General features: G+C 60.2%; 3 protein-coding genes across 7 annotated transcripts; 2 read left to right on the top strand and 1 right to left on the bottom strand.

Moving 5' to 3' along the window:
* Positions 1–1,173: 1,173 nt before the first annotated feature.
* Positions 1,174–3,541, top strand: Tmub1 (transmembrane and ubiquitin like domain containing 1). Its single transcript, XM_090333554.1, has 3 exons — positions 1,174–1,412; positions 2,100–2,521; positions 2,772–3,541. The coding sequence occupies exons 1-3, from the start codon at positions 1,299–1,301 to the stop codon at positions 3,121–3,123; spliced, it is 888 nt and encodes a 295-aa protein (XP_090189680.1). The 5' UTR covers positions 1,174–1,298; the 3' UTR covers positions 3,124–3,541.
* Positions 3,542–3,765: 224 nt separating this feature from the next.
* On the top strand, positions 3,766–7,876 carry Fastk (Fas activated serine/threonine kinase). 3 transcript variants are annotated; one of them, XM_090333551.1, is made up of 10 exons: positions 3,766–3,955; positions 4,611–5,030; positions 5,631–5,771; positions 5,857–5,996; positions 6,426–6,639; positions 6,730–6,889; positions 7,102–7,193; positions 7,281–7,416; positions 7,487–7,601; positions 7,675–7,876. In XM_090333551.1, exons 1-10 carry the CDS (start codon positions 3,874–3,876, stop codon positions 7,780–7,782), a joined length of 1,608 nt encoding a protein of 535 aa, XP_090189677.1. In that variant the 5' UTR covers positions 3,766–3,873; the 3' UTR covers positions 7,783–7,876. The 3 variants fall into 3 exon arrangements, with proteins under 3 accessions (XP_090189677.1, XP_090189679.1, XP_090189678.1); XM_090333552.1 differs by lacking the exon at positions 3,766–3,955 and adding an exon at positions 3,999–4,147; XM_090333553.1 differs by lacking the exon at positions 7,487–7,601 and having other exon boundaries at positions 7,675–7,838.
* Positions 7,877–7,963: 87 nt separating this feature from the next.
* On the bottom strand, positions 7,964–25,510 carry Slc4a2 (solute carrier family 4 member 2). Of its 3 annotated transcripts, none has more exons than XM_090333541.1 (23): positions 24,959–25,510; positions 22,225–22,338; positions 20,514–20,679; positions 20,107–20,348; positions 19,913–20,031; positions 18,181–18,413; positions 17,944–18,086; positions 15,218–15,398; positions 13,812–13,947; positions 13,570–13,735; positions 13,363–13,477; positions 13,030–13,214; positions 12,644–12,869; positions 12,340–12,555; positions 12,106–12,254; positions 11,835–12,029; positions 10,017–10,268; positions 9,823–9,912; positions 9,492–9,658; positions 8,903–9,156; positions 8,644–8,813; positions 8,282–8,455; positions 7,964–8,193 (listed from the first exon to the last, which is right to left on the bottom strand). In XM_090333541.1, the coding sequence occupies exons 2-23, from the start codon at positions 22,273–22,275 to the stop codon at positions 8,113–8,115; spliced, it is 3,711 nt and encodes a 1,236-aa protein (XP_090189667.1). In that variant the 5' UTR covers positions 22,276–22,338; positions 24,959–25,510; the 3' UTR covers positions 7,964–8,112. The 3 variants fall into 3 exon arrangements, with proteins under 3 accessions (XP_090189667.1, XP_090189664.1, XP_090189666.1); XM_090333538.1 differs by lacking the exon at positions 24,959–25,510 and adding an exon at positions 24,383–24,751; XM_090333540.1 differs by lacking the exon at positions 24,959–25,510 and having other exon boundaries at positions 22,225–23,917.
* Positions 25,511–25,973: the final 463 nt, after the last annotated feature.

The raw sequence follows: 25,973 nt of genomic DNA, 5'->3' as shown, positions 1-25,973 counted from the left end.
ATTGAAATCTCTTTCATGTGACAGAAGTTGTACTGAGTGTATTGTCTGGAGAGATACTTAGAATTGCCCCAACCAGCAGCACACACATGCTTGTCTCGACATTTATGGGTTGTCTATATGTGTGCTTTTCTTGTAGTATTTAAAGCACAGGAGGGCAGGGGTCTGATAGACCATGTGTATGCCTAGCACTTCACACAGTACAGAGCACAGAACGCACATGCTTATTACATGGAGCCACAGGTAGGCATGAACTATGGGAAGACCATTTTGAATCCAAACTTATGTGCACGAAGCCAGACATGCCTGGAAGACGGAGGCAATAGGATCAAGAGTCCTAGACCAGAGAAATGGGTGGGGAAGCGCACATGTGGACTCACACACACTCACGCACACACATGGGCCTGGTCTGTGAAGGCCAGAACACAAGACTTCTTTGTTTACTGGATCCTAGAGGAAGAAGGAAAAATCCATCCTTTAGCTGTCACAGGTCTGGCTGGGGGCTTAATATCCTCCACGAGAAACACTCTTAAGGATCCAGTTTCCCAGCCAAGGTTTGAATGGAGGAAATATATTAATACTAATTGCACAAATTCTACCATGATGCATACCTCACACAGTTTTCACATTTATTTAATGAGACACCGATTTTCTCCTCTTTTTGGCACTGGGGTTTGAACTCAAAGCCTTCCTTCCATGCTTGTCAGGTAGGGTTTCTTCTAGTTACATCTCCAGCCCGATTTTCTTCTTCATGAGGTTTCAAGAAGGAAGAAACGAACGCGTGTCTGCAATGCTGGTTACTCCACGACGCTGAGCTCTCGGGACTGCAGTTCGAAGCCAGCTGCGGCAGGAAAGTCTATGAAACTTATTTAAAGAAACAAAGCCAGAGGCAGAGCTGTGGTTTAGGGCTAGAACACGAGCTTCGCACCCGGGCCAGCGCCCGGGTCCTGAGTTCAAGCCCTGGCGCTGGGGCTCCAGGGAGGCGGGAGGCGAGGCGGCGCCCGTGCACGCGGGCCCGGGGCTGCCGTCCGTCGGCTCCGGGGCCGGGCGAGCGCCTCCCCGGGCCCGGGCCGCCCCGCCGCGTCGCGAGCACGCGTGCGCGGACGCTGCTCGGTGACGTCGGGGTCCGGAGCGACGGCGGCTCGGGCCGCTGGCGGCGGCGGGGCGAGCCCTGCCCCCGGGCAGATCCGTCGCCGGCCCGTCCACGCGGCGGCGGCCCGGGAGTGACCGGCCGCGGGGCGGAGCGCGGGGTCGGCGCGGCGCTCGGGGCCCGCGCGCGCGTCTGGACTACAAGTCCCACAATGCCCCGGGCCGCGGCGGCGGGGAAGGCGGGGGTACCTCAGGTGTCTGCGGCCTCGGCGCCGCCCGCCCGGAAGTGGCCGCGGGGGCCGCGATGGAGCTGGCGGAGCCGGGCGGTGAGTCCCCGCGCGAGGCCGCGCCCACCCGCCTCCCCGGGCCCTGGCCGCGCCCCGCCCCGGCATCCCCGGGGCCCTCCCGGGGCGGCGGGGGCCGGGAAGGTGGGAGGAGGGAAGGGGCCGCGGGGGTGCGGGGGCCGGGGCTGCGTCCCCGCGGGGGGTCGGGGGCCGGGCCGCCCCGGGGAGGACCGGGCGGCGCGCGTGGCGGCGGCCGCAGGCTCTGTGCAGATCGCCCCGGGGCGGAGTTTGACGTGTGGTGCGGGGGAAGCCTTGCCAAGCCGCCCCTGCTGCTGCCGGTGGGGTCGGGGTGAGGGGCCACCCACGAGGGGAGGACGGGGAGGCAGGTCCCTCCTCTGCTCCACGGAGGAACTCGAGCGCCCGCATTGGAGGAGCTTGCGGGGCAGGGAGGGCAGGGGGAGAAATGCACAGACGAGCCGGCCGGCGCGGAGTGGAGTTTGGAAGAGGTGACACTTAGAGAGGGAGGGGCGCGCGCCAGGGAGCTGGTTCAAGACTAGCACACAGGTGACGCGTGAGAACTTGGGGTCTGGAGGTGGGGAGTGACACCCAGCAGCCCTGTGCCCTGGGGACGGTGGAGAGGCGCAGTGTGGGGAAAAACGAGAGCCTGTGTTGAATGTTGGAGAACTGGCCCGACAGACAGTCCCTCACTGGTTCTTTGTGCCTCTCCAGCTCGGTAGCACAGCAGGCAAGGCAGGTGCCATGGCCTTGATTGAAGGGGTGGGTGATGAGGTGACTGTCCTTTTTGCGGTGCTTGCCTGCCTCCTGGTGCTGGCCCTCGCTTGGGTCTCAACACACACCACTGAGACCACCACGGACCCCCTGCCCCAGACATCAGGGACTCCAACGGCCGTCCAGCCCAGTGAAGCCATGGCAGCCACCGACAGCATCAGAGGAGAAGCTCCAGGGGCCGAGACTCCCAGCCTGAGACACCGCGGTTCAGCTGCACAGCCAGAGCCTGGCACAGGGGTCACAGCCACGCTACCACCTCCAGACTCCTCACAGGAGCCCCTAGTGCTACGGCTGAAATTCCTCAATGACTCAGAGCAGGTGGCCCGGGCCTGGCCCCATGACACCATTGGCACCTTGAAAAGGTAAGCAGGGAAAAGGGTAGCATGGAAATGCAAAAAAAAAAAAAAAAAGGAGTGGGGAAAGGGTGGGAGTGACGGCACAAGGGCCCCAGAGATAATGAGCCCTCTGTGTGAGGCCCTGAGCTCCCCGATCCCCCTGTACTGATGTCCCCTGTGGCAGACTGCCCCCCAGAGGCCACAGCCTGGGGAGTGTGTTGAGGGATGGGAGCCTTGCCTGAGGCCTGCTCTCTTACCCAGGTCCCTCTCTCCTCAGGACCCAATTTCCCGGCCGGGAGCAGCAAGTGCGGCTCATCTACCAAGGCCAACTGCTAGGAGACGACAGCCAGACGCTGGGCAGCCTTCACCTTCCTCCCAACTGCGTTCTCCACTGCCACGTGTCCACGAGAGCCGGCCCCCCTCACCCGCCCTGCCCACCGGGGTCAGAGCCAGGCCCCTCCGGGCTGGAAATTGGCAGCCTACTGCTGCCGCTGCTGCTGCTGCTGCTGCTCCTCCTCTGGTACTGCCAGATCCAGTACCGACCGTTCTTTCCCCTGACCGCCACCCTGGGCCTGGCCAGCTTCACCCTGCTCCTCAGCCTCCTGGCCTTTGCCATGTACCGCCCGTAGTGCCTCCACGGGCTCTTGTCGATGCAGCCTGCCCCGCTGGACCTCATTCTCCAGGGCGAAGTGGGCGCTGCTGTCTGCCCCGGCTGTCCTCTCCAGCTTGCCTCTTCCCACTACCCTGGAGCCCAGCTCTGCGTCGCAGAGGACTCCGGGGCCTGGAGGAGCCCCCTCCCCGCCAGCCACCTCCTGGAGCTGCTGGCACTCGGCCCTCACTGACAGTGGGCTCCTCCACATCAGGCACCTGCTGCCGCTGCCTCGGCCCTGGGCAGAGCCAGGCTCCTCCCCTGGGCCCGCCCTAGTGTCGTGCCGGAGGAGCTAGCCACCTCTGCTCCCCAAGAGGCTGGCCCGAAGACCCAGAGGAAAGGAGCTGGGAGGGCCCAGGTGTTGTCTCGAACATGTGCAGATTAAAATAACTGTGACGTTTTCACTCTCCGTGTGCGTCTGTGTGGACTTACGCAGCGGGGAGCGTGGGGAGAAGGACGCGAAGGAGGGACCCGGGCGGCTCTCCTCGGCCTGCGTCGGGCTCCGGCGGGCTCCGGCCTTTTGGCTCTTCGGCCCCGCCCACCCCCGTGCCGGCCCCGCCCTCTGCACGCGCGCGCGCACTTCCCGGAAGTGAGGGCGGGACCGAGGCCCGGGGCTCGCAGCGCCTGCCGGGAGCCACGTCTCCGGCGCCGGCCCGCGCGCCGCGCGGGGACTCGTGTCCAGCTGCGATCAGCGGGCTGCTGGGAAGATGGCGGACCCAGTGGTCCGCCGATGAGGAGACCACGGGGAGAGCCCGGCCCCCGGGCCCCGAGACCGACCGAGGGAGCGACCTGCGCGGGGCCCGGGGAGTCATGTAGGGAGGGTGGCCTCTGCGGGGCGGGCGGCGGGCGGGGCGGCGGGCGCTGACCGCGGGCCCCTGGCGTCCCCGGGGCGGGCGCGGGGCCGCTGGTGGCCCCGGGTCCCACGCGCGCCCCGCGCCGTGTCTTCCTTTCACGGGGGAGGAGACAGGCAGCGCGCGAGGCCGCTGTCCAAGGTCACGCAGCCGGTAAGTGGGAGCGCCCGACGCGGGGCCCCGGCGCCGAGCCCTCCGTGCCGAGGAGGAGGCGGCGGCGGCGGCGGCCCAGAGGGCGCATGGCCGGACCACGTCAGGTCCGCGCGCTGGGCGCCACCACTGACCCTGGGAGTGACCTCGGGCCTCATTTTCCGTGTCTCCACCTGTGAAACGAGGCCGCGCCAGCCCCGCGACAGACATGATGCATGTGGAATTGCCGTGCGCACAGCGCCGCGCTGAGCGCACTGAGCGCACTGAAGGACCGGGACTGCTGCAGTGGCCGAGAACGGAAGGGGAAGGGGGGTTGGACGGGGAAACAAACAAACAAACAAAGGGCCAGTTAGAAAGGGTTGCTCTGACGCCCGGCTCTGCTGGAAGGGGAGTGAGGTAAGGAGCAGCGAGCAAGGCTTTCCCCTCTCTCGGAAGAAATCTCACCCGATTTCCTGACTGCCCCCAGGGTCTCCATCATCCAGCTCGATGCTTCGAGTCCTGTTCTCTGCCCAGGCCTCTCCTGCTCGGCTGACAGGCCTGCTATTCCTCCCACCAGTACCGTCCTGCTCTTTAGGGCCCAGCAAGTGGGAGAACCATCCTTTTGGAGGGCCCCGCGTAGGCCCTGTGCAAGGCCTCCAGCGGCTTTTGGAGCAGGCAAGGAGTCCTGGGGAGTTGCTACGGTGGCTAGGCCAGAATCCAACCAAGGTGCGCCCTCACCACTACCCCGTGGCGCTTCGTCGTCTGGGCCAGCTGTTGGGGTCAACCCCTCGGACCCCCCCTGTGGAGCAGGCCACACTACAGGACTTGAGTCAGCTCATCATTCAGAACTGTCCCTCCTTTGACATTCACACCATTCATGTGTGTCTGCACCTGGCAGTCCTACTTGGTGAGGAGGGCATCTGGGAATGTGGGCATTTTGGCAAAGCAGGAAAAGAATCGTGGAGGATTCTAGGTCACCAGAAGACTCAAGTCTCCCAGGGTTTTGCCCAGAAATGGCACATACTATGCACATTCGCTGCTGCCTGTGGCTGTAGCAGATGTCAGAACCAAAAAGCATTCATAGATGGGCGCTGGTGGCTCATGCTTGTAATCTTAACTACTCAAGAGGCTGGGATCTAAGGATGGTGTTTTAAATCCAGCCCCAGCAGGAAAGTCGATTAGACTCTTCATTTCCAATTAGCCAGCAAAAACCTGAAGGGGGGGGGCTGTGACTCAAGTGGTACAGCACCAACCTAGAAAAAAACTACTGTGCCAGCACACCGACACAGAAAATAGCATTCATTCCAGGTCCCTAGCTTGTTGCCCCAGTTCCTTCTAACACAGTGCTGCTATAGGAAGCCACTGTAGTTTGTCACATTTGGTACAAGATGAGCTCCCTATTTTATACCTCTTACTATACCTTCTTGCTCAGGAACTGAAGATGAGAAAAGTGAGGACTCACGCTAACAGTGAGAACAAGGACTGCCCTTGCCCCTTTCCCTCCCAGGCTTTCCATCCGATGGGCCCCTGGTATGTGTCCTGGAGCAGGAGCGGAGGGCTCGCCTCCCTCCAAAGCCACCTCCCCCTCTTCGGCCTGGCCTCCATGGTCAGCAGTACCCACGGAAGCCACTGATCAGCAACCTGACAGGTGCACATGGGGACAGGGCTGAGGTGCCATCTAGTCCGCGGGGGACCTGGCCTGAAGTCCAAATGTAATGAACTATGCTCCACAGAGGCGAGGCCAGAAGAATTGACTCCCCACGCTGTGGTACTCCTGGCCCGGCACCTGGCCCGGCACCGATTGCGGGAACCTCAGCTTCTGGAAGCCATTGCCCACTTCCTGGTGGTCCAGGAAGCCCAGCTCAGCAGCAAGGTGGGCTTGCGTCCCACCCTGCCATGCTCCCGTGACTCATCCTTGTCCAACTTGTTGAGTCTCTTCCTCCGCAGCAAACATTCTGGCCAAGCTTCTCTGCTCCATGTTACAGGGCATCCATCTGTGCTCACACTCTCTGGCCTGGCCAACTCCCATAGCAGCATGGAAGCCTCCAGCTCTGCAGCTTTTTCTAAACACTTCTTAGTACTGGCCTACCCTCATCCTTCCCACTTGATCAAGTCTACAGGCCAGACCCCAGAACCATGTCCCTTCTGCTTGTGTGGTCTGGTGATGGCACTGCTGATGCCGTTGAATTCTCAGTGGGTATGCCAGGTTACAGGGCCATTCTGCCTTGGTGGCAATGTGACCGCTGGGCCTGGCCTCCGAAGTCAGCTGGTGAAAGACAGCAGCAGACTGGTCTCTCCACAGGTGGTACAGAAATTGCTCCTGCCCTTTGGGCGGCTAAACTACTTGCCACTGGAGCAGCGGTTCATACCCTGCCTTGAGAGAATCCTGGCTCGAGAGGCTGGCGTGGCACCCTTGGCCACAGTCAACATCTTGATGTCACTGTGCCAACTCCAGTGCCTGCCCTTCAGAGCCCTGCACTTTGTCTTCTCTCCAGGCTTCCTCAACCATATCACGGGTATGTACATCGGATGACTGGTAGGGCTGAGGAGCAGAGGAGGAACCGGGGCTGGCAGTCTGGGGTTTCCCAATCCCTGCTTCCGCACAGGCACTCCTCACGCTCTGATTGTGCGCCGCTACCTCTCTCTGCTCGACACGGCTGTGGAGCTGGAGCTCCCGGGATACCGAGGCCCGCGCCTTCCCCAAAGGCAGCAAGTGCCCATCTTCCCGCAGCCACTCGTCGCTGACCGTGCCCGCTGCAAGTACAGGTGGGCAGACAGCCCGGGGTGAGGGGATGGTGAGCCATGGAGGCAGAGTAGGACGCCAGAGCCTCCACGCGCTGCTGAGCATGGATCTTAGCAGTCATAACGAAGAAAACAGGCCCCGAGGCAGCAAAGGGGTTTGCCCAGGGTAGCAGTGCCCCGCGGGGGCGGACTGAACTGCAGTAAGACCTTGGGTCCTACCGGTGCCCTTTCCCCAGTCACAAGGACATAGTAGCTGAGGGGCTACGCCAGCTGCTAGGGGAGGAGAAATATCGCCAGGACCTGACTGTGCCTCCAGGCTACTGCACAGGTGAGGTGCTGATGGGCAGGAGCCCTCAAACTGGGCATCCCCAGGCCTCCAGCAAGGCTGAAGTCTGTCCTTCTGTCTCTCCTGCAGACTTCCTGCTGTGTGTCAGCGGTTCAGGTGCTGTGCTTCCCATCAGGACCCAAGATCCCTTCCTGCCTTACCCACCACGGTCCAGCCCGCAGGACCAGGCTGCCTCTAAGCCCACAACCCAAGACCCTGCCCAAAGGTAAGGAAGCTGGTGGGGGAGCCCTGGCCAGCTGGCCACCAGTACCCTGAGCCATGTCTGCCCCCTCCAGAGTGGTGCTGATGCTGCGTGAGCGTTGGCATTTCTGCCGAGACGGCAGGGTGCTGCTGGGTTCCCGGGCCCTGAGGGAGCGGCACCTGGGCCTCATGGGCTACCAGCTCCTGCCGGTGAGAGGCCCCCCCCACCCCTCCTTGGACTCTTCCCCGCTGCCCAGTGTGACCCACTGCCCTCTCTCCACAGCTGCCCTTTGAGGAGCTGGAGTCGCAGAGAGGCCTGCCCCAGCTCAAGAGCTACCTGAGGCAGAAGCTCCAGGCCTTAGGCCTCCACTGGGGACCAGAAGGGGGGTGAGGGAATGCAGGAGGCGCTCAGGATGGCCCCCCGATGGGGGGTGGACAGCTTGCACTTTGGCTCCCCATGTTGGTTTATCATTAAAGTCTCTTTCCTTCCTATGTGGAGTCTTGTTCCTTGGGCAAGAGACAGGGTCCCCCCCACTTTTCACCCCCCTCTGCCCGTCATGAAGACAGAAGGGTTAGGTGGGCCCGAAGCACTTTATCTGAAGGAATGGGGAGAAGGGGACTTTAAATTATTAATCACTTAAATAAAAATGAGGGGGAGGAGGGAGAGACACCCGTCCCACCAACCCCGTTCCCTCTGCCCGACTGTCCCTCCAGGCAGCGGCTACACAGGCATGGGCATCTCGTTGTACTCGTCCACACCCTCACGCTCATCAAACACGGGCTCTGCCTCATTAGCATCCAGCTGTGAGAAGAAAGGAAGTGAGGGTCTTTCCTGGGGAAGGGCGCACCCCGGGGAGGGGGGAGGGGGAGGGGCGGGGGCGGGGCCTTACACATTTCATCTCTCGCTCAGTGAAGATGCGGGTGAGCACCACCATTCGTAGAGGCACTGTGAGGATGAGGATGAAGGGGAAGGCCAGGGAGGCAGCGGTGGACATGACCGCCCAGAGCAGGGCCAGGCAGAGAAGCTGCAGGGCGGTGAACAGGTGCATCCGCAGGGTCCGAACCTGGGGGCAGAGATAAGGTGGGCCTAGGCTGCCCGCCCTCTCTCCCCTTGCCACATCCAGAAAACAGAGGCCAGCCTTCCTCTTCAGAGAGGGCCTGGAAGTACCTCGGTACCTCACAGCCCGCTTGGACAGACTGCAGATGGGGACTGGCCAAAGTCTGGGGGTGGCCCTTCCAGGAGGCCCCTCACCTTTTTGACGTAGGTGACGTCTGGGTGGTGCTTGGGCGGCATGAGCAGCAGATACAGCCGCTCATAGAACTGGATCCCATTGAGGGAGGTGACTCCCATGTACAGGAAAATTCCAAAAAGCACAGCGAGGGGGATCTGTCGGAGCAGATCGCCGATGACCATGGAAAGGCCTGGGGAAGTGAGGAGAAGCGGTGGCCTCAGGTTTCTCCTTCAGTGGCCCTGGGAATCCACAGAGAGGGTGGGGACAAGGGCAACGTACCAACGAGCAGAGCCACCAGCAGCCCTGTCACCCGCTGCTCCTTGACCTCCTGAATCTTAGGCTTGTCCCCAGGTGCCACTGCCTTGCTCATGACAGTAAGCGCGTTGGCATGAGTGACGGAGCGGACGGTGGCAGCAGCCAACCAGGGCAGGCCGAAGAGGGCACAGATGCCGCCCATGGCCACGATGAGCAGCAGGTCCAGGTGGAAGCCGGAGCCCTTCTGCAGCATGCGCTCCTTCTTGGAGATGATCAGCCTGAGCGGGAGAGGCTCGCTGAGGCTGGGCCGCACAGAACATCATCTCTCCAGGGTGCCCGGCCACTCCCCGTAGGAACCAGAGGTCCATCGTGGCGCTGAACCTGTGTCCTCAAACCTTTACCTTGCGGGACCCCTCCCAGCCAGGCTCTGTCCCCACCCTGGCCAACATAAATGGCGTCTTCTGCTGCCTGTGAAATAAACCCAGCCAGCCCGGCATCCAAGTCCCTTGGGCTCCTTTGTCCAGCACAGGGATGGTCTCCACGTTGTTCTAGAACCTGGCCAGACACCCTGACCCCTTCACAACCCTGAGCCCCATCAGCTGGGAAGGCTCACGTGGTGATCTGCGTCTCCATGAAGATGAGGATGAAGACCAGGACGGCGGGCAGCAGGCTGGCTACCATCATCCACACGGGGAAGGGGCTCTTCTCCCCCAGCGGGTTGATGATCCAGCCCCGTTTGTCTGGAGCTGTCACCGAGAATCCACTGGGCACACTCAACTTCTACAGGAAGAGGGCCACGGGGAAAGGTGGATGTGTGGGGCACACCACAGAAAGAGGTTCATGTCTGCCCAGGCTGCAGCATGAGCTCTGGCTGGGGGCTGGAGTGGGAACCCAGAACCCAGAGTAGTAGAAGCAACACAGTCCTCACTGGCACACCCCCTTACCTGGGTGTAGGTATCCTCGATACTGTAATCCACAAGCACCATGATAAGGATCGCAATGGGTACTCCGAAGTCTCCAATCACCCGTCGGATCTGAGGGGAAAGCAGCATGCTCAGAGAAATCTTGCCAAATGCAGCCCCTCGCTTCCTGCAGCCTCCTTGCCGTCTGCTGCTCCCTCTGAGCTGCGCTCACATACCCGGCCAGGAAAGAACCGGCTATTCTTGAACTTTCGAAGGAAGAAGGCGATGAAGAAGGTGCCCGCCATAAGCACCAGTGACAACAGGGCTGTGTTGGGCTGGCCCCGGGGTCTTCCGGGCACAGTCTGTCCAGCCAAGCTCTCGTTGCCTGGGCCCAGTGTGGGTGCTGTCCTGGCCCAAGTCAGGTTATCACCGTCTGCCTCGGAGCTGTTAGAGACTGAACAGCCATGGAGGGGGTGCTCCTGGAAGATCTGGAGAAGAGCGGCAAAGAACTCCATTAGCTGAACTGGAGAGAGAACTCAGGGCCTGAGCTGGATGCTGTGGGGCTGGGACCGGCAAGGGAAAGACTAGTCTGCCTTATAGCAGTGTGTGTGTGTGTGTGTGTGTGTGTGTGTGTGTGTATGTGTGTGTGTGCGCGCGTGTGTGCATGTGTGATGTGGGCACTCCCTGGTCTAGGCTGGCCTCAAAACTCCAATCCTCCTTCCTACCTCCATTACCATACCTGGCTTGAACTTGTTTTGATGGTTTAAGAAAATGACCCAACTTATCATTTTCTTTTTCTTCCTTTCATTTTTTTTTTTTTTTGGTGGGTCATGGGGCTTGAACTTGGCCTGGGTGTTGTCCCTGAACTCTTCAGCTACCACCCTACCCTTGAGCCAAGCTCCACTTCCCATTTTCTAGATGTTAACTGGAGATAAGAGTCTCAGGTCCTTTTATGCCCAGCTGGCTTTGAACCTTGATCCTCAGATCTCAGCCTCCTGAGTAGCTAGGCTTATAGGCTTGAGCCACTGTGCCACCCAGCCAACTGATCATTTTCAATAATCAGTGAAAATGATCCGATTATCCATGGCTCGCCTGTAGTTCAAAGCCAGTACGAACACCAAAGTCTATGGAACTCATATCCAAGTGGAGGTGTGGCTCAAGCAGCAGAGTACCAGCCTTGAGTGGAAAAGCAGAGATCATGAGGCTCCAAGTTGAAGCCCCAGTAATACTGACACATGAACACATAAGACAACAGGCACACCGACAGTCAGTCAGACAGACAGACAGACAGACAGACACACACACACACACACACACACACACACACACACACACACACACAGAGAAAAGAAAAAAATGATCCAGAAGGTCAGCTGTGAGCACAAGCCACATGGAGCTGCAGGAAGGCCCAGGGCTGCTGAGATGGAGAAAGGCTGCTGGGAATGTAGTGTGAGCCAGGCTCAGAGGAGCTGCGGGTACCTGGAGAAGGACCACCGGTGGCACCACCCAAGCCTGCCCCTCATGCCTCACACTGTCCCTCACGTCTCATGACGGTTTGTGACCTATTCTTTCCCCATACTCCTGGATATTTGATATTTTAATAAAACTGAGTGTAACTCTAGGTATTAGCTTTTTTTTTTTGGCCAGTCTTGGGGCTTGAACTTAGGGCCTGGGCACTGTCCTTGGGCTTTCTCAAGGCTAGAACTCTACCACTTGAGCCACAGCAAGCACCACTTCCAGCTTTTTCTATGTATGTAGTACTGAGGAATCAAACATGAGCCTTCGTGCATGCTAGACCAGCACTCTACCACTAGGCCACACTCCGGGCCTTGGTATTAGTTTTTGAAAGATGGATGTGAACCATTGTATGCATGCTGGCAACAGCTGGTTGGGGGAGGGAGGAAGGAGAAGAAGGAGCTCTAATTAGCTTGAGGGCTCTGTGGCCTGGAGGCCCAGGGGACATTAGGTAAGTCTGGCCGCCTGTCTAGAAAGGAAAACCAGGATACTTGGGGCTCCTGCTGCCCTGAGGCCCTCTCCCATCCCGACCTGCCCACCTTGATCAGCTTGTAGAAGGTCTCGTAGATGAAGATAAGAGAGATGAGGAAGGCAAAAATCTCCTGGGTGAAGCGGGAGACGAAGCGGACCAGGAAGCTACCCTCCAGGGCAACCATGAGCAGGGCTAGGAGTACGAGCCAGAAGCCAATCCACACACGGCCCACCAGGTACTCCAGCTCGTTGCTATTACAGAACTGGGAAGGCAAGGTTGGCTGTCAGGCCCAAGACCTGAGACTGAGAGCAGTATCTCGGGAGGTGGGGGTGTCTTACCGTGAAGAAGGCCTCCTCAAAGACCAGCAGGGGTCCAGAGAAGCCTATTACTAGTAGCGGCTGAGCCCCCAACAGGCAGAAGACCACACCCTGGAGTGCAGTAGACATGATCAGCTCGGACACCCCTATCAGGTCCTGCGTCTTCTCTCCTAGGGGTTCAGGAACAAGCTCGGCGGCTGCTGCGTGCGGGGTCCCGAGTGCTTACACTGCCCTCCCTCCAAGGCCTCTCCTTACCAAGCAGCCCCCCAAAAGTGATGGCGGGCGACAGGGCTGCAAAGTAGATGAAGATGACAGCGGCCAGGCACTGGGGGTCGAGCGCATCACGGAAGTCACTCAGGTAGTGGGGGTAGCGGCGCCGCACGTCCCGGATCAGCCCCCCAAAGGGCCGGCCGGTCCGTCGAAGAGGATCGTCTTCAACTGCACCCGCCACCTCTACCATCTGCAGGAGCGCTGCAACCCAGGCCTCCGTCAGGGCGCCCGTGAAGCCTCCCCCTCCCCACGCAGCCCCCGCTGGCTGGCAGGGCCCACATGGGCGTACCCTTATCTTGTGCAGACTTGGGCTCCAACCCGGCCCCGGGGGGCAGCAGCCGGCCCTGCTCCTCTCGCTTCTTGAGCATTTGGCGCTGGAAGTGGGCGACGGAACGCAGTAGCTCCTCGCCCTGCACTTCTGACGGCGGCAGCACCACGCTGCAGTCCAGGAAGGCGTTGATGGCAGTCAGCAAGTCGTCCCGCTCGTCTGCCAGGTAGGCCGCCTCATGGAATTGCTACCAAGGCAGATGGGGATCAGGGGAGGGCACAGAACGCGGTGGAGAGTCCAGAGGCAGCGCTGGCAGGACCAGGGGCAGCCACAGGGTTGTGTGGGACCAGGTTGAGCCGGGACGGGGCTGGCTCCAGGGAGAAGGGCCAGAAGAGCAAGGAGCTGACCTTGTCAGACATGAGGGTGGAGATGGATCGGCCGATCTCGTGGTAGTCCATGTTGGCGCTGCTGGGGCCCAGAAGCAGGAAGAGGAAGCGCACAGGCACAGGGACCTCCAGCACTGCGTCCAGCTCCACCGCCTCCCGCAGGCGCACAAAGGCCATGGTGGGATGGGAAAGGAACTCCACACAGCCTGGGGGTAAGAACAGAAGCAGAGTCCTTCTAGCCCCCACCCCAAGGTGGCCACTGAGACCTATGCCTGCGTGCACGTGGACGCATGTGTGCACAGTGCACGTGCGTGCGTGTGTGCGTGCACACACACACACACCTGCCCCACATACCCACAAGGACCACTGTGGCCTCAGCATTCTCAGGGATCTTCTCTAGCAGCTTCAGCTCATGCTTGGACTTGGAACGGGTGATCCCCGCCGGGGGCGCTGAAGGTGGTAAGTCACGCTGTGGGGAAGGCACAGAATGGAGCTCAGCCCAGCCAACACCTCCTCCCGCCCCCAGGCTTGACAGTCCAGCTCCTCCCTCTCCCCCTTCACCTCTCGCTCCACGTCCAGCCGGGTCTCTGGAATACCACCAATGAGCGGCTCCGTGACATGGGGGTCACTCTCTGCACCCTGCGCGTGATGATGACCCAGCAGGGAGCCCAGGGAGCCGGCAGAGATGTTTCGGGGGAAGGAGAAGTCCTTCTCATCGCTGGGATGGCTGGAAGGACAGAGGACGTGAGCGCAGGGCTGGAGACGGGCGGGCAGCCCGCAGCAGCGTTCCCACAGCGCCATACCTGTGCTTCAGGAGAAGGGCTCGCAGCACGTTGGCCCTGTCCTCGGCCTTGATCTGGTCGGAGATGACCATCTGCTCCACCACCTGGTGGGCCACCCCAGGCAAGGTCTGCTGATCCAGGTCCAAGAGCACAGCCCCTGCGATCGAGAGGGCAGGGAGGGCTCCTTACCCCAGGCCAAGGATCGCCCCTGAAGGCAGGAGGGAGAGGGGGAGGGAGGGCGGATGCGGCGCCCAGGTGGCTGTGGTCCAGGTGTCAGGGCACTGGCCTACAAATTGAGGACCAGGGCTTGTGTCTCAGCTCTGCCTCTGCTGCCTAGATCATCATTTCTCTCAGGTCTGTCCATCCCTGCCCCATCACACCTGGGGTGCCCACTTGACCCCTCTGCTGTGAGAAAATTCTTCTTCTTAGCTGCCACTCTGACGGTCCTCAAGAGTCCTAGCCCTCTTCCTCTGGAACTATCACAGCTGACGTTTGCCTTGTCCACATGACAGCCCTCAGCTACCTAAAGCCATCACCTCCATCTCAGGCTTCTTGGCGACTCTTTGTTTCAGCAAGCCCACTGGCCAATCACCAGACAGTTCTCCTCGGTCTCATATAGAAATGAAAGTCTTTTCAAAAGCTAACAGTCTATTTATCTGGCAAGGTCAACTTTCAGGGACAAAGAACTAAAGAAATAGAATCAAAGGCCTGAGAGCAGCCAGAACAGATCACAAAGCCTAACGATAAAGCGCCCGCACTCTGGCACTGAACCCAAGCTCTAGAGTCTCCCTCAGAGTCTACTTACTCTTACTTTGGAAACCATTCTAATAGCAGATTTCACAGTCTTCAGCTGCTTAGAAATAGGCCTTCAAAGAACTGGGAGTGCTTTCCCAACAGGAAGGAGGAAACAAAGAGATCATGTGGCTCTGGAGGGGTGTGTGTGTGTATGTGTGTGTGTGTGTGCGTGCGTGCGTGCGTGCGTGCATGTGTGTGTGTGTGGTTGTTTAGTGAAGTTTATTATACAGTCCTACAGGTTAGGCCACAAACTAGATCCTCTAAGACGTTAACAAGACATGCCAGGAATTTCAGGAAGATTTCTATCAAAATGGTTTATGAACACTTACTTTTATCGCTTAAAACACAGCGGATTTGTGGGCAGGAAGTGTGGCTCAAATGGTAGAGCACCTACCTAGCAAACGTAAGGCACAAAGCACAAACGCCAGTAAGAGTCTGGGGCAGTATAGCTCAAGTTCTAGAACACCTGCCTAGCAAGTACAAGGCTCTGGTACTGAAACAAAACATCATCATCAACGCGGCCAACTCAACAGAGAGACGGGGAAGGGAGGGGGGGGAAGAGGGAGGGAAAGAGACAGAGAAAACAACAGCTTGAGCTAAAGGGCCTAAGAGTAGGGGGGTGGGGCGTGTACCGTGGGCCAGGGTCCGGCGAAGCTCCAAAAGGCTACGGAAGGACAGTGAGGCCACATGAGGCTTCCCCCAACGCTCAGTTTCCTCCTCCACGTCCTCCTCGAATTTGATCCAGCGGGCCGTCTCCCGCCACTGAGGCTCCTGGTTTTTATCCAGCAGCAACTCATTCAGCTCCACAAACACCTTAGCGTGAGAGGAGAAGGCACTGTAGGATACAAGCCTGAGACGGGCCTCGGAAAAAGTGGTATCACAAGGAGCAAAGGATCATGGGGAGAGGGTGGGGTAGACAGTACACTGGCTACTTGTGACTAACCCATATGACACTAGATTTCCCTGGTCTACAAATGCCAACAATGATGCCCATCTCCAAGGGCTGCTGGCAAGGTTAAAGAGAGCCTGAGCCAGTGTGTAATCCTAGCTACTTACAGGCTGAGACCTGAGGATTGTGGTTCAAAGCCAGCCCAGGCAGAAAAAAGTCCCTGAGTCAGGTGCAGTGGCTCAGCCTGTAATCCTAGCCATTCAGGAGGCTGAAATCTGAGGATCACAGTTCAAAGACAGCCTGGGCACTAAAGTCTGAGACTCTTATCTCCAAATAACCGCCAGAAAACCAGAAGTGGCACTGTGGCTCCAGGGGTAGGGCAGTAGCCTTGAGCTGAAGAGCTCAGGGACAGGGCCCAGGCCCAGAGTTCAAAGCCCTACAACCAACCAAAAAATAAATAAATAAATTAAATTAAATTAAAAAAGACCTTGAGACTCATCTCTAACTAGTCAGCAGAAGAAAGTCAGAAGGGAGGTGTAGCCCAAGTGCAGAGGCATCAGCCTAAAGCAAAAAAAAAAAAAAAAGCCAAACAAGAATACAAGGCTCGTGGCCGGGAGTTTGGCCTAGTGGTAGAGTGCTTGCCTAGCATGCATGAAGACCCGGGTTCGATTACTCGGTACCACATACATAGCAAAAAGCCGGAAGTGGTGATGAGGCTCAAGTGGTACAGTGCTAGCCTTGAGAAAGTCCAAGGACAGTGCTCAGGCCCTGAGCCCAAACCTGGGACTGGCAAAAAAAAAAAAAAAGGGCCGGGAGTTTGGCCTAGTGGTTGAGTGCTTGCCTAGCATGCACGAAGACCCGGGTTCGATTCCTCGGTACCACATACATAGAAAAAAGTCAGAAGTGGTGCTGAGGCTCAAGTGGTAGAGCTCTAGCCTTGAGAAAGTCCAAGGACAGTGCTCAGGCCCTGAGCTCAAGCCCAGGACTGGCAAAAAAAAAAAAGAATACAAGGCTCTCAGTTCAAGCCCTGGTACCAGGATCAAAAAGAAAAAGCGGGGGAGGGAAGGAAAGAAAAGAGAAAACCTGTAAACATGTTTGGGCCACAGAACCATGGCGCCAAACAAAATGAGATTCTGCACAATTCTTTTTTTTTGGAGGGGTCGGCTGTGGGACTTGAACTCAGGGCCTGGGCATTGTCCCTGAGCTCTTCAGCTCAATGCTACCAGTTAAGCCACAATACTAGTTCTAAATTCTTTTTTTATTATTTATTTACTCTTTTTTTTTTTCTTTCTAGTCCTGGGGCTTGAACTCAAGGCGGGGGATCTGTCCCCGGGACTCTATGCTCAAGGGTAGTGTTCTATCACTTCAGCGACAGTGCCACTTCTAGCTTTTTCTGAGTAGTTTATTGGAAATAAAGAGTCTCTTGAACTTTCCTGCCCAGCTGGCTCTGAATCACAAATCCTCAGATCTCAGCCTCCTGAACAGCTAGGATTACAAGTCTGAGCCACCAGCACCTGGCTTGCACGATTCTTTTTTTTTTGGGGGGGGGGGCGGTGGCGGTGGGGGGTCATGGGGCTCAAGCTTGGCCTGGGCGCTGTCCCTGAGCTGTTCAGCTCAAGGCTACCACCCTACGTTGGAGGACAGCTGGACAGCCCCACTTCCCGTTTTCTAGAAGTTAACTGGAGATAAGAGTCTCAGGTTTTGTGCCAGGGCTGGCTTTGAACGTTGATCCTCACATCTCAGTCTCCTGAGTAGCTAGGATGACGGGCGTGAGCCGCCAGCACCTGGCTTGCAGGATTCTTTTCACATGTATTAGGGACTGGCAAAACTAAGTGTTAATGACAAAGCATGGTCACCTCTGCAGGCCACTGCCAGGGCGGGGGAGGGAAGAACTTGCCAAGGGTGGGAACGATCTCCACTGGGCAGGGGCAACCCAGATGTCGTGGGTGCAGCTTGTCCCTGAGCTGGACACTCAGTACAGATGCAATTTACTACAGGGCTATTATACCTCAATAAAAAGCCTGAAAAAAACTACTAAGTCAGAGTTCAGGAGCAGAGGCCCACACTCTTTAAGATGGGCAGGGTCACTGAGTAACTAGGTGACCTTGGCTAAATCACAGACCCCAGTTTATGGCCGACAACACCTGTGCTGCCTCCTTCCCAGGTAGCTGGGAGGGTCAAATGAGCCCAGAGATGACTGGGTTTTCTAAATCAAGTGTAGCACTGCTTGCAGGCCTTGTCCTGTCCTTGGATTAAGCAAAGGGAAGGCACCTCCTCCTCAGACTCCTCACTGCCACTGCCACAGGCGGCCTTGCCCTCAGGAGCAGTGGCATCTCACTATGCAGAGCAATGTCTGCTGTCAGGGCAGAGTGGGTCCCAGCATGAGGCACACGAGGGCTCCAGATCACGGCTTCAGATCTTAAGGGAGGTGACAGGCAAGGGAAAGAAGCATGAAGCAAAGACTCATACCTCGTGGGGTTTGTGGGGGGCCCGGGGTCGGGCGCGAGGTGTAGGGCCAGGTTCCCGCCCTTCTCGGGCACTCTGCCCAGACCCTTTGGCATTCTTCCGTACCAAGTGTCGCCTCACCCCCGGCACATCCTCAAACCGGTGACCTGAGGACCAGAAAGGAGTCAGGGTTAAGCTCTCCCTCCTTCTTCTCCCTTTCCTGCCAGTAATGGACACGGCCCAGGCCCCTCCAGCACCCACTCTTCATGAGGTCAAGGTCAGCTGTGGCCAGTGTCTGGGCTTCACTCTCATCCGTGGGGACCCGGGGCAGCAGTGCTTGCTCCGCCCCTGTCATGCTCCCGATGCGTCTTCTCTCTTGAAGGTTGTAGCTGCGATGCCCAGGCTGGGCTTTGGTCAGGGGGCGGCCTGAAGCACCTCCGTCGTCACCCCCCGCCGTACCACTGGCGACTGCTACCACTTCCTCCATTAGCGCGCTGCAAAGGGATGAGCGGTGAGCTGGGAGAGCTGGCCTCTTCCCCCATGCAGAGAGCCGGGGAGGGAGGCACAGACACTCCGCTCCTCCTAGCTGCCATCCTTGGAGATGGAGATGTGGGAAGAGGAGGGCTGCTAGGAGCAGACTAGCGGCTTTGAAGGCCAGCTCTGGCCTTACTGGCTGGGCAGCCCCCCACCGTCACAGAAGGTCCATCTGCACACAAATCCCCATCCCCATAGGCCATGGCTCAGGGCAGGTATTTGAGAGCATTTCTTCACATTACTTAGCACTGTGCCCACTGCCCCTTTCCACCCCTCACTGCAGGACTCAAGACATTTACATGGTCTTCCACTTGGGACCACGGAGCTGATGTATGTGGAGACAGGCTGTGAGACCACAGCCAGTTCCCCCAGCTTGTGAGGAAGGTGCATGTGTCACCTCCCAACGCCTGCCCCTTCCATTTTCCACCAACACCTTACCGTCCTCCCTCCCAACACCAGAGGGGCTGGGGCCCAAGTCCCTTCCCCTGACCCGCCAGAGTGCCCTGGCTCTACAGCCTTGCCCACCTCTCCCTTCTTCTCTCTGGTGCCAGGCTTTCCCTGAAGCTCCAGCTGCTGCTAGCTCCCTTACCATCCTGGTTCCGAGTGAGCTCGTGCACTCACTCCCCCACGGGAACCATGCCCTTCACCTCCCAAAGCTCTTCACTCTGCCTGGCACCCAGAAAACAACAGGTCTGTGATAATCGTGACCTTGAGACTTTGTTCAAAGTTATTTCCTCCAAGGAAACCTTCACTGGCTAGTGCCCCCAAACCCTCATCACATCCTGGTACTATGCCAGGCACCAGTGGCTCACACCTACAATCCTAACTTCTCAAGAGACTAAGACCTGAAGATCACAGTTCAAATCCAGCCCAGGATTAAAAAAAGTTCATGAGACTATTTTCTCCAATTAACCAGCAAAAAGCTAAAAGTAGATGTGTGGCTCAAGTAGTTGCGTGCCAGCTTGAGTGAAAAAGCTAAGGGACAGCACCCAGGCCCTGAGTTTAAGCCCCAGAATCAGGACCAAAACCACAAAAAGCAAAAAGCTCTCCTGGGACTGATGTTCTGCCCAAGCCAGGCCCCTGCATGCACCGAGGATGTTCCTGCTCCATTTCACCTGATGACATTTAGTTTCCAATTGGGCAGACTGGCAAGTCCCCAAGAACAAGAGCTCCCTTCTGGAGCTCAGGGACCTCAGCAGGTGCAGGGAGGTCCACCTAGTGCCCAGCTAGTGCCTGAGCAGGGACTGAGGGGATAACAGCCAAGTGGGGGGCAGATTAGACTTCTAAACCATCAGGTTTAGAACCTGCCAATGAGAACAGTCTCATGCTGTCACCTGCCAAAAGAGATGTTGGGGGGTGGCAAGGATGTGAACCTCAGCCTAGTGACTCCTCAACTCTGCTTTCTCGAAACTGCGTGGCCTCCGTCTTCTAGGGACATGGGCAGCAATGGGGCACTCACCCGGTCTGGGCCCCTTTGGAGGCCCGGGGAACCGCTTCCTGGGGAGGCAGGTGCATGGGGGGAGACGGACTGGTCCTCTCTGCCTTTCGGTCAGCACCTTCATCCTCTTGCAGAAAGAACTGGAACAGCCACGTGGAAAGGTCAGGCCAGGCCAGGCTCCGTAGCCAGCCGCCCTGAGCCCAGGCCCCACTCACCTGCACAGAAGAGGGTGTGGAGGCAGGGGATGGCTGTGTGAGGGCCCGGGCCCCCTCTGCCTCACTGGCTTCCTCCTCATCTTCCTCCCCCTCCTCAATGGTGGGGGTTTCCCCAGTGGGCGAGGCCCCAGGACGCCTTCGAGGCTTCCGTCCTGGGCCTTGAGGAGCCTTGCGGCGGCGTGCATCCGGAGGCAGATGAGTGGACAGTGGGTGGTGGATATGGTGAGAGGACTGGCGGTGGTCTGTGGGGAGGAAGGTTTGGCTGCTGGCTGGCATAGCAATTCTCCACTGCCATCTTGGTCCCTCATGGCAGCCCCTTTCTACTGGGACCCAGAGCCCGCTCGGAAAGACAGTCCAACTGAGCCCCAGGCCTCCTCCTCCCCCTCCTCCCCTGACAGCTTGCTCACACTCGAAGTCTTCCTCCCCATAGCTGCGTCCTGGCTCGTCTCCCCCGCGGGACCCTGCCTCCTGGAGGATCTCCTCAAACCGCTCTACGCCCAGGGTGCGATGCAGATCATCTTCCTCCGGCTGGGGGAAGCCTGGTGTCCCCGGGCCCACACTCTCTGGTTCTGACTGTGAAGAGGACAGAAGGCCTGGCTGGGAATGACACCTCGGGGTCCCAGCCTGCCTAGTGCCAGGGAGCTCAGGGAGCTGGGATTCCCCAGCAGTTGCTGCAGGGACCCAGTCCCCCCTCCCCTCAGCAGCCTAGACCCTGTCCGTGTACAGACTGGGCCATGTTAGGTGGGGAAAGGTGAAGAAATTCCTTCCAGCTGCAGCACAACTGCTGAGCCCCAAAAGTGACTTCTGGAGGTACCCAAGCTAGCTGCTGCCAAGTTGGTCTGAGTCAAATCCAGATCTCCATGGCCATGAAAGTATGGGCTCGCCTGGCTAGGGAAGAGTCCCCCAGCTAAGCACCTCCACCCTGCTGGTCCCACTTGGCTCCTCAGTCATCTGGCCCCGCCCCTCTCCCCACCCCCACTCCCCCCACCTGAGTCATCCTGCAGGCTTGCAATCGCAGGCAGCACCAGCAGGGCCAGCATGGGGCAGGAACTGCAGTACCCCGGGGCTCAGCCTGGCCAGCTGCAACCAGGCAGTCTCGGTCCAGCCCTCCAGCGCCCTGCCGCCAGCCCCCTGCTGGTCTCAAATATTTGCTCAAGAGCTTCAGGACCTGAAGGGCATCAGGCCCTCCAAGGGCGGGGCATGCAGCCCCCTCCCTGGTTGTGCCAAGCACTAAAGCAGAGCCAGAAGAGAAGGGTGGGTCTTGGGGAGACATGCAGGGGTGGGGGTGCACAAAGCAGCTGGGGTTGGCAGGGGCTGGGTCGGGAGAGGATGCAGGGCCAGCGTCTTCAGTGGGGACATCTGCCTGGCCCGGGCCGGCAGCTCCAGCGGGCTCCCTCAAGCAACCGGCCCCATTCCCACCAGAAGCAGCCAGGCAAGAGGAAGCACGGGCAGAAGCATGTCACCAGGACGAGGGGCTAGGGGGACCGAGTAATGGTGGGTCAAGGACCCCTGGCACCTGAGGCCGCAGGAAGAAGTCCATGGCAGCCGAGGCGAACCTGGGAGGCAGGAGGAGGGCACCTGCCAGGCCCCTTTCCAGTCACATGCCCAGCTGGGCCCAAGTGACCAATACTGAGCTGATTGTGGCTCTGGGGTTAATCATTAGACTTCTTAGGAAAATCAGGAGAGGACCACGCTGGGCGATGGCCACGTGGGGACAGGAGGGGCGGGCCTAGGTGGCACCCAAAGGCCAGGGGCGGGGCGGGGGCGGGGCCCGGGCGAGACTGGCGAGCTCAGCCCAGAACTGTGGTGCACAGTAACCATCACCCAACAACAGACCACAATACCTCACCACAGGTCAGAGGGGTCACTGGATGAGACCGAAAGTCCCCAAAGTTCCCGTCCCACGGAGGCCAAACTACCGCACAGGGCATCAGGAAACAGCCTCAACTACCTGTCCCAGACTTACCCCAGGCCAGCACTTTCCCACTCCTGCAAGGTCAGGGTGCAGAGTGGTGCCTCCTCTCTCCAGTCCCCCAAAGCCTCCTCAGAACAGCCACCCTGCAACCCATCCAGCTGGAGCACCTCTGGCCTGGGGGGCCCAGTGACCCCAGTACTCACCATGTGCAAGGAATCCCCACCCGAGGCGGGGCGCCTGGGGGCGCTGCTCATGGCCAAATCTTAGCCCTTTTCGCTGTCACTTCGGCTTTCAGGGCAACAAGGTGGAGGCATAACCTGGGTTGGGGAGAGGCCGGGTCTCCATGTAGGTAGGGCACCTGGCCCCAGGAAAACTGGAGCCCCCAGCTGCTGCCACTCAGTGCTCAGGACAGTGCCCTGCCTGTAAAGGGCCTTAGAGTGGCTCTTAGTGGCGGCCAGAGCAGAGAGGAGAGGTATTTGCAGCCAGAATAGGGAAGACTAATGGAAGACTGAGGCAAAGTGGGTCACCAGGGGGACAGAGACAGAACAGAGAGGAGACAGAGGAATGGGGAGAGGCTGCAAAAAAAATGAGGGAGGAAGGAGTCAAGGCCCAGCCCAGGAGAGAAAGAAACAGAGATGAGGGAGGGAGAGATAATGAACTGAGAAAGAACAAACTCAGAAAGAACGGGAGTAAAGGGTCAGGCAGAAACAGGAACTCAGCCTGGGAGGTGGGCCTGAGACCAGAGAGGGGCGTGGTGGAGAGGGAGACACCCTGCAGAGCAGAGACAGGGCCAGCTGCCTAGACAGACAGAAAGGAGACTGCAGGAAAGAACTCGGGAAAGTCCAAGAGGGCCGACAGGGAGCTGGCTAGTTAGGAGGGGATACCCCTTCCCCAAGGTAGGCAGGCAGGGAGGTGCCCCTCCCCCAGGTCCACTTGTTCAGTGGGAGGGAGAAAGGGGTGGGCAGTGGGCTCAGGCTGGACGCAGCTTTATAATGGGGGAACAAGTGATGACCTGGAGGGGGTGGGCACAGAAATTCTGAGAAGCAATCCCCATCCCTCCCCTCCCCCAAGCGGGGTCAGGAAAAAATGAGTGCCGGCCGCCTTCCTCCTGATTGTGACTGTAGGGGACGCAGGGGACATTATTTGGGGTGGGGTGCTGGAGCAGTTAGGCTGCAGGGGAGGAACCCAATCAGGGCCAATCCCATCCGCATTCCTAGTGGCAGTACATCCAGCACCAAAGGGTCTCTGAAGGTGTTAACAGGAAGCCCCTTTCATGTGGGGAGTTGGGGTTGTTGTACTTCAAGCTACTTAGGAAAAAACAGACAGGTCCGCATAGAGGCAAAAGAATAAGGGTGGGGGGAGGTCAGCCCAGGGTGTGGAGCCGGAGGGACGTGTTCCTGGCAGGCACCCCAACTCAACTGACGGCTCCCCCGCTCCTGGCAGCCTCCAGCCAGGACAGAGCAGCGTCCTGGGGGGGCCGCTGAGGAGGGGTGGGGGGTCGGCCCACGCCCCCGGCAGGTGCCCTCTGCACTCCCTCCCGCTCCTCCCCCCACGCCCCCACGCCGCCTCCCCCGCTGTCCCGGAGCACAAAGCAGCCTCTGTCCAGGGCATCGGGGCCCATAATCCGGGTGGGGGCACATTCCGGGGACCGGCCCCAACCCGCCCGGGGGATTAGCATCTCTGCCCCTGCCCGAAGGATTAGCAGCCCCGACCCCCATCGGGCATGGACCACGTCCCACGTGAATCCGCACATTCCACAGCCGTGCGGAGGACCAGGCCGGGGGAGGGTGGCAAGCGGACCCTGGGATTTCAGGCGGCGACAGCCTCACCCCGGCACCGAGCTCCCCGCCCAGACCGCGCAGTGCCCCGAGTCAGGTCCAGGCCCCGGGCCGGACGTTTCCCATCCCACCCGGCGGCTCCCTCTGCGGCCTGACCCCTTGTCCCGACCTGACCTGCCACCCCCCCCCTCCTCCCCGGCTCCGCCTCCCAGCCGAGAGCTGGGGGGGCGGAGGGCTCCAGCCACCCGGTCCCGGGCGCCGGGACGGGGCTGAGGGGCGCTGAAGCCAAGTCTCGGGGGACAGGGCCGTCAGGAGCCCGCCCAAAAGCGCGCGGGAGCCGCGGCGGCCCCGCCGGGAGACGACGACCCCCCTCCCGGGGGCGGGGGACGCGGCGCCCCGGGAAGCGGATCCCCGAATCCCCGCTCCGGCCGACGCGGCGCCGGGGGCCCCCCATCCCGCTCCCCGAAACCCGGTCTCCGCCCTTTCCTCCCCTTCCACTCCCGCCCCGCTCGAGTCCCGAGCTCCCCCTCCCTTCCTCCCTCCGCCGCCCCGGGCCCTCCCCCGCCTCCACCTCCCCGCTCACCCGCTCGCGCTGGCCTTCGTGCCCCGGGGGTCTCGGGGTCTCTGCGGGTCCGCTGGCGCCCTCGCGCGCTCCCGACGGCTTCCCGATGCCCACTCCAGGGCGCGCCCCCGCCGCTCCCAACTTCTCCCAACTCAACTTTCCCCCGCGCCGCGGGCAGGCCGGCCCCCAGCGTGCGCGCCCCCCCGCGCGCCGTGCGCGCCCCCGGCGTGGCGCTCGGAGGGCCGGCGGCGGGGGCGCGCTTCCCGGCCCGGCGCGGCGCCTCCCCGCTCGGGACGCCGGCGCCCCCGGGACCGCGGCGCTCGGCTCCGTTACGGATGGCACCTCGGGGCGGAGAGAAGTCCGCCTCACGCGTGGCCCCAACGGCGCGGGACACCCCGGGAATCCGAGATGGAGACCCGTCGCGCTTAGGAACCCCCTGTGTCGCCCCCTCACCGCCCCCAACGCGGTGAAACGCGGGGTGGCTTGGTGAGAGCGCAGGAGATCGGCGGCCCATTCTCCCGAGCTGCGGTGGACCGGGGGAAGTCCTGGGGAGCCCCCCCCCCCCCCGCCTTCCTCTGAACGGAGCCCCGCTCGTACCCGACACGTATCTCTTTAATAAAACCTCGGGGTGTCATCTCGTGGCCCTAACTCAGTGATCAACCATTCCAGACCCGGGCACGCTTCTCGCGTGGGTCTGCCTCGTGGACGAATCATCGTGCCGCGAGGGAGCGCACGAGCCCGGGCTCGGCGCGGGGGGCGCCGCCGTCTGCACGCGGAGCACAGCCCTCAGGAATGCAATCACGAGACAATTAGAGAGCCGGGCGGGACGATCTGTAATCAACCCTCCGCGGGATGAGGTCAAGGCTGCTCCCCGGGCACCCTCCGTCTGTGGTCGTGTCTGTCGAGGAGGGCAACCAACCTGCCGGCCCTCGCGGGCCCCACCCTGGCTGGCCCGACGGGGGACCAGCTCCCCCCCCCCCCCCGCCCCGGCTCCGGCCAGCTCGCCCTGGCACGCCACAGGGGAGCAGCTGGGGTCCGGGGGGCGCGTCTCCACTCGGATCCAGCTCCTAACGCTGCCCCGACTTGTGGTCGGCTGGCCCCTGTGCGGTCAGCGGCCGTAGGGCACCGATCAGAGCCGTCCCCCGCAATTAGCCCTGCGTCACTGGGTGGCGGCCTGGGGACAGGCAGAGACTCGGGCGGAGGGGGTCAGGAGGTCGCTGGGATCGCAACCCGACCAAGCGGCCCGGAGCCAGGCTCAGCACGGACTGCGCCCGGGATCCAGGCCGTCCCCCCCCCACGCCCCTCCCGCGGCATTCTGGAACGCGTAGTTCCCGAACGGGTGAGACTGGGAGCCCCGAAGAGGAATAACAAGAGCAGGGCACCCTGGGAGTCGCGGGCGCGCCGCCGCGGAGAATCCCGGAAGGCGCACACGCACGCGGTGCTCTCTGGGACTTGAAGTCCACGTTGGCCTCCACGATGGAACCTGGTCCCGGGAGTCGAGCGCCGCAGACTGCCTGAACACAGCCTGCTGGATGTTGTAGTTCTAGTGCCCGCCGCCCCAAGACATTTCTGGGAAACATGGCCCCAACAGGGACTACAAGTTCCAGAAGCC

Source organism: Megascapheus bottae, chromosome 5 (genome assembly GCF_031878675.1).
Source record: "Megascapheus bottae isolate mThoBot1 chromosome 5, mThoBot2.hap1, whole genome shotgun sequence".
Classification (NCBI taxonomy): domain Eukaryota; kingdom Metazoa; phylum Chordata; class Mammalia; order Rodentia; family Geomyidae; genus Megascapheus; species Megascapheus bottae.
Note: the sequence above shows the minus strand (reverse complement) of the source record. Positions and strands in the feature narration are given on the sequence as shown.